General features: G+C 36.9%; 1 protein-coding gene across 2 annotated transcripts in view; it reads right to left on the bottom strand.

Annotated features, from left to right (window-relative positions):
* Positions 1–10,287, bottom strand: part of CYTIP (cytohesin 1 interacting protein) — an 88,099-nt gene that overhangs the window by 21,375 nt on the left and 56,437 nt on the right. For both annotated transcript variants that reach the window (XM_059393998.1, XM_059393997.1), the window contains 3 exons: positions 9,404–9,506; positions 9,105–9,198; positions 6,234–6,303 (listed from right to left, as the gene is read on the bottom strand). In XM_059393998.1, coding sequence (XP_059249981.1) covers positions 6,234–6,303; positions 9,105–9,198; positions 9,404–9,506 — 267 coding nt within the window. The remainder of the gene's footprint in view (positions 1–6,233; positions 6,304–9,104; positions 9,199–9,403; positions 9,507–10,287) is intronic.

The raw sequence follows: 10,287 nt of genomic DNA on the forward strand, positions 1-10,287 counted from the left end.
AGGAGAAGAATCAATGAAACAAGATGGGATTGGGAGGGAGACAAACCATAAGTGACTCTTAATCTCACAAAACAAACTGAGGGTTGCTGGGGGGAGGGGGTTTGGGAGAAGGGGGTGCATTTATGGACATTGGGGAGGGTATGTGCTTTGGTGAGTGCTGTGAAGTGTGTAAACCTGGCGATTCACAGACCTGTACCCCTGGGGATAAAAATATATGTTTATAAAAAATAAAAAAATAAAAAAAAATTCCAAAAGAAAATATTAGCAAATCAAATCTATAATTATTAAAAACAAGTATAAATTATGATCAGTTTGAATTGTTCTAGAAATGCAAAGGTGGTTTTACATTAGAAAATCTTTAAATGTCATTCACCATATTGACAGATATTTTTAAAATAAATAAACAAGAATAACACATGCACAAAAAAGTGTCTGATAAAATTCAATACACAAACACTATAAAAACTACCAGGAAATTTAGTATGGATGAGAACATCTCAAATCTGAAAAGTATATTCATAGAGCTCATTCCTGATGGGAAAAAGTGGAAATTCCCTTTAAAATAAAAACAAAACAAGGATGCCTATAATTATAGTTTCTATTCATCACTGTTTTGTAAGCCCTACCCAGTGGAGTGAAGAGAGAGAATTTTATGTCATCCTTAACAGTTATTATCTTCACAGAAAACCCCAAATAATCTACAGATAATTTGTTATAAATTATATAGTTTAGAAATAGCTTGAATCCTATAATTTGAATAACAGCATAAAATTGGTTTTACAAATCTATACATCAACCTCAATCAAAACTTTCATTGTTTTTATGAAGAAACTATAGTATGAACAAAAATCATGAGTAGAAAAGAATACATCTAGTGAGAAATGTATAGTATCTATTCGCATAAAAGTATAACACTTTATTGAAAGACATAAAAAATTAAAAATGGTTAAAATTATGAAAACTTTTCCTCTAAGATCAGGAAGAAGACAAGGATGTCCACTTTCACCACTTTTATTCAGCATAGTACTAGAATTTCTAGCCACAGCAGTCAGCCAAGAAAAAGAAATAGAAGGAATCCAAATTGATTAAGGAGAAAGTAAAACTGTCAATTTTTGTAGATGATGTGATACTATATATAGAAATCCATAAATAATACAACCAAAAACCTAATAGAACTAATAAATAAACTTAGTAAATTTGCAGGATACAAAATTAAAGTACAGAAATCTATTGCATTTCTATACACTAATAATGAAGTAGCAGAAAGAGAAATTAAGAAGACAATCACATTTATAAGTACGCCAAAAAATATAAAATATCTAGGAAAAACTTTAACCAAGGAGGTGAAAAGATCTGTACTCTGAGAAATATAAGACACTGATGAAAGAAACTGAAGACAATACAAACAAATGGAAAGATATACCATGCCCATGGTCTGGAAGGATTAATATTATTAAAATGTCCATACTACCCAAAGAAATTTACAGAGTCAATGTAATCCCTGTCAAAATCCAAGTAGTATTTTTTACAGAACTAGAGCAATAATCCTAAAATTTGTATGAAACCACAAAAGACCCCAAAAAGACAAAACAGTCTTGAGAAAGAACAATGAAACTGAAGGTGTCACAATCTCAGATTTCAAGACATACTGCAAAGCCAAAGTAATCAAAACAGTTTGGTACTGGCACAAAAATTGATACATAGATCAATGAATAGGGATAGAGGGCCCAGAAACAAACCCACACTTAATGGATAATCAATCTATGACAAAAGAGTTAATAATATATAATGAAGGAAAAACAGTCTTTTCATTAATTGGAAATACTGTGCAGCTACATGTCAAAGTATGAAACTGGACTGCTTTCTTACACCATACACAAAAACAAATTCAAAATAGATTAAAGACCTAAATGTGAGACATGAAACCATACAACTCCTAAAAGAAAACATAGCAGCAATCTCTTGGACATTGGTCTTAAAAACTATTTTGGGGTATGTCTCCTCAGGCAAGGAAAACAAAAGTAAAAATAAACTATGGGACTACAACAAAACTAAAAGTTTTGCACATCACTGAAGCAAAAAGGAACCTATGGAATGGGAGAAGATATGTGCAAATAATATATCCAATAAAGGATTAATATCCAAACTATATACCACTCAACATCAAAAACCCCACATAATCTCATTTAAAATGGGCAAAGAACCTAAATAGGCATTTTTCCAAAGAAGGCATACAAATGGCTAATAGATACATGAAAAGACATTCAACATCACTAATCATCAGGGAAATGTAAATCACAACCACAATAAGATATCACCTTATACCTGTCAGAATGGCTAGCATCAAAAACAAGAAATATCAAGTGTTGGCAAGAATGTGGAAAAAAAAATACTCATGCACTATTGGTGGGAATGCAAATTGATGCAGCCACTGTGGAAAACAGTATGGAGTCTCCTCAAAAAATTGGGCGACTGGGTGGCTCAGTGGGTTAAGCCGCTGCCTTTGGCTCAGGTCATGATCTCAGGGTCCTGGGATCGAGTCCCGCATCAGGCTCTCTGCTCAGCAGGGAGCCTGCTTCCTCCTCTCTCTCTCTGCCTGCCTCTCAGTGTACTTGTAATTTCTCTCTGTCAAATAAATAAATAAAATATTAAAAAAAATTAAAAATAGAAGTACCATATGATCTAATAATTTCACTACTGAGTTTTTATCCAAAGAAAACAGAAACACTAATTTAAAAGGATATATGCACTCCTAAGTTTATTGTAGCACTTAAAAATATAACCAAGGTATATAAGCAACCTAAGTGTCCATCAGTACAGGAAGGGATAAAGATGTGGTATACATACACAATGGAATATTCCTCAACCATAAATAGGAATAAAATCTTGCCATTTGTGACAACAGGGATGGGCCTCCAGGGTATTATACTAAGTGAAATAAGTCAGAGAAAGACAAATGCCGTATCATCTCACTTTCATGTGGAATGCAAAAACAAAAAAACTACCCCCAGTCAAACAAACAAAAAAAGCAGAAACAGATTCATGAATAGAGAGAACTGGTGATTGCTGGAAGGGGAAGGTAGTGGGGGCATGGGAAAAAAAAAAAAAAAAGATGGTGAGATCGTCCATCACTAAGAAAACACAATACTATAGAGATGTTAAGTCTTCAAATTGAGCTAGCTATACAAAATGTAGTATCAATCAAAATTCCAAAATTTATTTATAGAACTTGATAATCTGATTCTAAAATTTATATAGATGATCAAAAGAATTAAGAATAACCTGGAGGGTTTGTTCAACCAGATACCAACATTTATTACAAAGGTATAATAACTGAGTTTAAGAGTGACAATGGATCAGAATATGGAGCCTATAACAAAATCCATGCATATATGAAACTTGCTTAAAAACAGAAACTTCTCTGCAAGTCATTTTGGAGGAAAAGAAGGACTAAAAGAAATGGTACTAGGAGAACTGAGTATTGATATGGAAATTAAAGAAAATCCTCTCATACCACACATACAAATCAATTTTGGACAAATCCAGGACTTAAGTGTAAAAAAGAAAACCCTAAAACTTTTGGAAGAAAATATAGAAAATGCAGATTACCTACAAAGGATAAACAATAAAAGCTCTTCCATAAGCAAAAATATCAAAGACACAATACATTTAAAAGGCTAAGGAGGCAAAACATCAACTGAGAATTAAATCACCTAATAAAACTCTCCTTCAACATGAGCAGTGAAAGATTTGTTTGGATAAAGAAAGCCCTGCTTACCCTTCCTTGCAAGAAGTACTACAGCAAAAAAGAAAGTAAACCCAGAGGGAAAAAACAGAAAACAGCAAGCACTTCAATTCAATTCATTACCATATGTGTTCACTACAAGCTACTCAGAACAAAAATACATAGTTTTCCATTCTAAAAATTGATAAAATTCTCCAAAGTAAAGCAATAATAGGAAAGATGGGGCCTTAAGATGCACATTTAAATATGTTAATGTCCTTATGATGTTCTGGGCAAGGATGGGTATATTGAAAAATGTATACTTCATTTGAAAAAATTGGTAGCTACGAATTTTTAAATTTCAAGAGAAAAGACCGAAGGAGCAGAAATTGCCTAGAAACATGAAATGTGTTTTTTGTAGAATGCTTTATTCCATGAAATGTAGACCTATTGCTCAGTTATGTTTTAAATAACACCACCAGTTTATTTTGTACATTTCTTTCCTTTTTCCATGAGAAGGTGAAAAGGCCAGGTTTACTTAAAAAAAAAAAAAAGATCCTCACTAATACTGTCTTTTTTTGTAAAAACAAATTCAGTTTTGACAGTTTTAAAACTTGCCTATAATATGAAGCCCTGTTTATTCCATACAAAAATTTAATGATAAAATGTTAGAGGCATTCCCTTTAAAGTCAAGAATAAGATTATCACTATTTGCAGGAATCCTGATCAATGTTGTAAGAGAAGAAAAATAAATTATAGAGTTGACCCTTCAATAATACAGGGGTTTGTGGTGCTGACCCCTGCACCATCAAAAATCCATGTATAACTTTGCCTCCCTAAAAACTTCATTAATATAGCCTAAGGTTGACTGGAAGCATTACTGATAACATAAATAGTTGATTAACACAGGTTTTTTTTTTTAGATTTTTTTATGTTATATTATGTACTGTATTCCTACAAGAAAGTAAGCTAATGAAAAGAAAATATTTTTAAACAAATCACAAGGAAGAGAAAATACATTTGCAATGTCAGACCTCATTTATAAAAGAGCAAAAACTTCATATAAGTGGACCCAAGCATTCAAACCTGTGCTGTTCAAGGATCAACTGTAAGGGGGCAAAACTTTCAGTATCTGCAGATATTATGCCTCTATGAAAAAATCTGTAAGGGAATCTACAAACACTGGAGTAGAGTTCAGCAAGACTATAGGATTTAAAAATTTACACAAAAATTAATAGCGACAAATTAAGAGAGCTTTGAAAATTAAAAAATCATGTTTATTGTAGCAAGAAAAACTTAAAAGGCACCTAAGAATAAACATAATAAAAGCTACATAAAAGTGTATAAAGAAAAGATAAAATGTTTTTGAAGTACATAAAAGACCTAAATTAAGAGGTCAGGATCCTGTGTTTGAAGTAGGAAAGGTGAAACCATGAAGGCGTCGATTGATATTTATTCTATAAATGTCAATTCCTATCAAACTCTGAACAGAGGAAACTTTCAAGGAATTTTACAAATTAATTCAAAATATCCAAAGGACAAGTAAAATGACAAGAGTATAAAATCAGTATTGACGCAAAAGGAAACAGGGCTCATCGATGAACTAGGTATGAGGGGAAGAAGAATACAAGATAAAAGATGACGTAGTAACTCTACCCTCGTGGGCTCAATAATTAAGAAATGCATACTTCATAAAGAAAATTCATAAATGCCAACTATTGCAAAACACAGTCCAACTGCGCAGCCTGCCTGTAAGCGCTGGGGCCTGGCCACCTCAGTGCCACGCAGGGGAGATGTCTGGGAAAAAGAGAGGTCATGGAGTCTACAGGATCATGACTCAAAGGCACACGAATGAGGGTCTGCACTTCACAGCCTGGCAGAGCCTCACCAGTCTAGCAAACCAAGATTTTCAAGACCCTCAAAAAGCCTTCTCAGGGAATTTTCTCTGAACTCTCTGCATTGTGTACTATCTCCCGGAAACTTCATTTTTTCCACTTCAAAGCTGATTGCGTGTTTGCCAATGAAAGTTGATTCAGGGACAGCCACAGGAGCAGAGGGGACATGATTTTTGTAGGAAGAATGATGCAGGGCAGAAGGATCCAGAAGAGGACAATGGAAAAGCAAAGCTTCCGGGCCCTCAGGCACACTTGCAGCACGGAAAAAGCAAGGAAAAACCAGCAACTCCTCCTTTGTTCCCCGCCCCCCCCAAATATAAATCAAGAGAGATCACAGGTGCATTAGTGAAAAGTTCTTCAAGTGATGTGCCTTCCTGTTGCCTTCCTGAGCCTCCTAGAAACACAGAAGGAGGAAGGAAGAAAGTGATTTGCCCTGGTTTGTGGAATTGAATATTCCTGTAAAGGTAATTGCTTTGCTCTTGATAATTCAGCAGTTTAGACTCATCACGACATTTCATCTTCAAGGGCTATTTCAATCCGTCAAATACATTTTTATTCTATCACTCACACATTCAAGGGTGAAAAGTGTGTCTCACTGTGTTAAATTAAATTACCTTTAAAACTTGCAGCTTTGCTTCAAGCTCTGCTCTCTTGAGAATCATTGTTCCATTAAGAGTCTCTATCCTGTTTTAAGAAAAAAAAGGGGGTAGGGGACAGGAGCAGCATGAGTGATCCTTTCAAACAAGTACCATCCTTATGAAGTACTATACTTGGAGAGCAGACTATACTTTAAAAAGCAACATAAATGTTATAATCCCCACGGCACTTCAAGTATCTGGACCTAGGCCGAATCTTCTGACAATATGAAGGGAAAGGAAATAACAAAACAAAACACAACAAAAAAGACAAAACAAAACAAAAATCCCCTAGAGAGGGTGGTTGAAAGAAAATATGTTGGCTAACTTGTAAACTATAGCTTGTTTTATAGACGCCACTACATGGCAATGACTATTGTTCTCTACTGGAATTTATCCTTTTGGGCTCTGACTGAAATCACCTATTTTATTCAGTGACTACTTCCCGGGCATCTACAATGTGCCAGACTTTAGACCCCGTGCTAAGCATGAGGGATCCAGCAACGAAACAACATATAATAGGGATCTGCAAACAGTATAATCATCATGCCATTTCTTGGAAAAGAGAAAAAGTTCCTTCTTTCCTAGGATTCTAAGAAACTGTACCTCTGTAAATTGTCTTAATTTGTCAACTAGAAGAAACAGAGCCAGAACCACTATAGATAATAACCTTCGTATCATTCTCACATCTCAGAACCTTTCAAGTTTATAAACTTCAATCCCAGAATTATCAATTTAAAGGTGTTCATTTCTTCCTACACCAAATGTCTTTCTAAAAATAAAAAGACTTGTTCTATCCTGACGGATTTGATTTATTTTGTGGGCTCATGCTGATGCCTTTATTTTGACTATTAAGTCAGCAATCTGAATAAGATAACAAATTTCATGTGTGAGTCACACACCTAGGCATTTTTAAAATAATGGTTCAAATTCCATCTGATAAGTAAGCTGTAAATATTATATTAAGATGCAGAAATTTTCAAGTCATGGTAAAACAATAGCATGAAACACCAAGACCTGTTTTTCTTTATTTCTAATAACATCATTCCCAAGATAATGAGATGATAATGCAAGCCAGGATTTTGTCAGCTTTCTCATGAGGGTGGTCTTGTCTCTGGGCACTGGTGAGGATCCTGTGAATCTGTTTCAGTAGGACTCCAACTGCCCATCTGACCACCCAAGCAACAGAAGTCTATGCGCAGAGCCACAGGCACACATCAGTTGTTCTCTTCAGTATTTAGACAGATGTCTCTCACTTTCCTGATCTCTGTATCTCCTTTCGTCTCCCTCCATTATTCCTTAATTATATCCCTGCATTCTGCCCACTTCACCCATTTGGAACGTAGCTTTCTGACTCTAACTGCTACCTTTTCCCTTTGGATTCTACATGGCTCCAACCTCACAGATTCGTTTCTCTGGAGCAAAGGGCACACCCATCCTCTACCCTGAACTCATAAGATCCAGAGTTGGACTAAGTCCTCTACTATCACGAGTCATCTTTCAAAACTACTCCCACGCACACCCAGAGCATCTCTGAAGTTTTAGACTAGGATCACTGACGAGCATCCCACAGATTTTCTATGGGCAGCTTGCAAGGAGCAACTGTGGGGCAGCTGAAGAGAATGGATCCTGGCATCCAGAGCAGTTGGCCACATCCTAGCCCAGTCACTGACTAGATCACTGATCTCCACTCTACCTAACTTAAGCTTCAGTCGCTTTCTCTAGAAAGAGAAATAAAACTAACCTCACAAGGTGGCTGAGAAGAATGAAGAAGGTAATGCAAGACCCTTGGGCTGAATAAATCCTAAACTACTTGGCCCGACAAGACCCATCACACTGGTTGTCTCTCTCTCTTGGACATGCCAAGCCCATTTTGAGAGTTCAGAGACCTCCCTCTTGGCCTGAAACGCTTTCAGCAGGAGTTCACATGACTATTCTTTCTCTTTCTTTAGGTCTCAGTTCAGATTTCCTCTCCTCAGATAAAATCCCTTTCAACACCTAAACTACACAGCAGTCCTCTTACTCAGTATTCTATCCCATTCCTTATTTTACTTTTTTAACAGTGATTATCATAATTGAAATATCAAGATTACTGCTTCTAGAGGCTTTCCTTGTCCATCTCCTCCCACAATCAATAAAGCAGTACAAGAGTTTTGCCCATGTCTTTCCTAAGCCTATCGCAAAGCTGGGAACATAGTTTTTGTTCAATAAATATCATTTAAATGATTGAGCAAATTCCATCTTTCTACTAATTACTGAAGTCTTACTAGGTTCTAAGGATGGTATGGTGGAAAAGTCAGTCAAATCTCTAGTTGAGGAGGCCACTCTCCTATTAGTAAGTCTGGAATATTAGTAGGTGTGAATGTGTGTATTACAGGGCAGAAAGGATTGAGCAGACTTTCCTTCCTTCCAAATGGGACACTAGAAAAGAAAAACAATGGGCTTGTGGTATCAGAATAAAAACTTCAGCCCTTCTGACCTTTCATTTGTTCTAACCACAAGATTGTATCAAACATGGAAGTTGGACCAGTTCCTCTCTGACCAAAGAGAATGTGTGCCAGTTTCATTGAATCTGACATAAAAAAATAAATTTTCTAAATGCTATCCCTCCCACACAGACGTTTGAGCTATTGATGTCCTCTGACTTCAGATGTTGACAGTATGTTCAAATTTGAGGAAACCTTGAGAAACAAAAGGAACTGATAAAGAATATCTGTACCCAGTCCCAAAGCTATGGTGCATGGCCTCCCTTCTTGTGATCCTGAACAAAAGCCTATTCATTCACTCAACAGGCATTATGAGAGACCATAACATTTTTGAAGCCCCTAAAGGAAGCAGATGTATAGTTACGTTAGCAGGTTTCCCGAAGATCTGATCAGGTCAACAACTTGTTTGTGGGTAAAGCCTTCTGTGTTCACGCCATTGATATTTGCAAGGACATCACCTGGGAGATGCCAAGAAAAGTGAGTTGTTAGAACAATTGTTTAAATAACCCCTCCTGACATCCAAATAAAAGAAGCAAGCCCCAAACTCTAGCAACATGAAGGAGTGAAGAAAATTCGCAGCAGCAATCATATCACAACCTTTGACATCATAACATTTTTCTTGCCATTTAAATAATTCCTAACACAAGCAAAATTACAAGTTACCAGTCTGCAGGCCCGCATAGTGTGCCGGGCTGTCCTCCTGGATTTTGCAAATCAGAGTGCACATCTCTGAGGAGCACGAGTTCTGGTTCTGGAGCCTGTAAGTCTGTAAAAATTAAAGTGATACATAATTACTATTCAAAACTCAAAATCTACGTGTCAAAAAATAAAATGGTATTGATTTCCTTAAGCAGTATAATAGGTAAGTACCAAGAACAATTTGGAAAGGCTTTCTTGAATATGAACTGAAACAAAAATACCAAACTTGAAATTCTATAGTGCAATCTGTAGCCAGCCCTATCCATTAGAAGGGGGGGGGATGGGCACCTGGGTGCCTCAGTCGGTTAAGCATCTGCCTTCAGCTTTGGTCCTGATCTCAGAATCCCAGGATCCAGCCCCATGGGGCTCCCTACTCCTCGGGGAGTGTGCTTCTGCCTCTTCTTCTGCCTGACACTCCTCCACGCCATTCATGGTCACTCTGATTCAAGATTATGTATGTTCAAGCCTAAAAGTCCACCTGGTGCTCTCATTATTATATATCTATTAACAAAAATGAGGTTTTGGGGAGCCTGGCTCAGTCATTAAGCATCTACCTTTGGCTCAAGGGCTCAGGTCATGATCCCAGAGTTCTAGGATCGACCCCTGCAAGGAGCCTGTTTCTCCCTCTGCCTGCATCTCCCCCCTGCTTGTGCTCACACTCTCTGTCTGTCAAATAAATAAATAAAAATCTTAAAAAAAGAAAAATCAGGGCGCCTGGGTGGCTCAGTGGGTTAAGCCGCTGCCTTCAGCTCAGGTCATGATCTCAGAGTCCTGGGATCGAGTCCCACATCAGGCTCTCTGCTCAGCAGGGAGCCTGCTTCCTCCTCTCCTCTCTCTGCCTGCCTCTC

The sequence above is a fragment of the Mustela nigripes genome, chromosome 3, assembly GCF_022355385.1.
Source record: "Mustela nigripes isolate SB6536 chromosome 3, MUSNIG.SB6536, whole genome shotgun sequence".
NCBI classification, from domain to species: Eukaryota; Metazoa; Chordata; class Mammalia; order Carnivora; family Mustelidae; genus Mustela; species Mustela nigripes.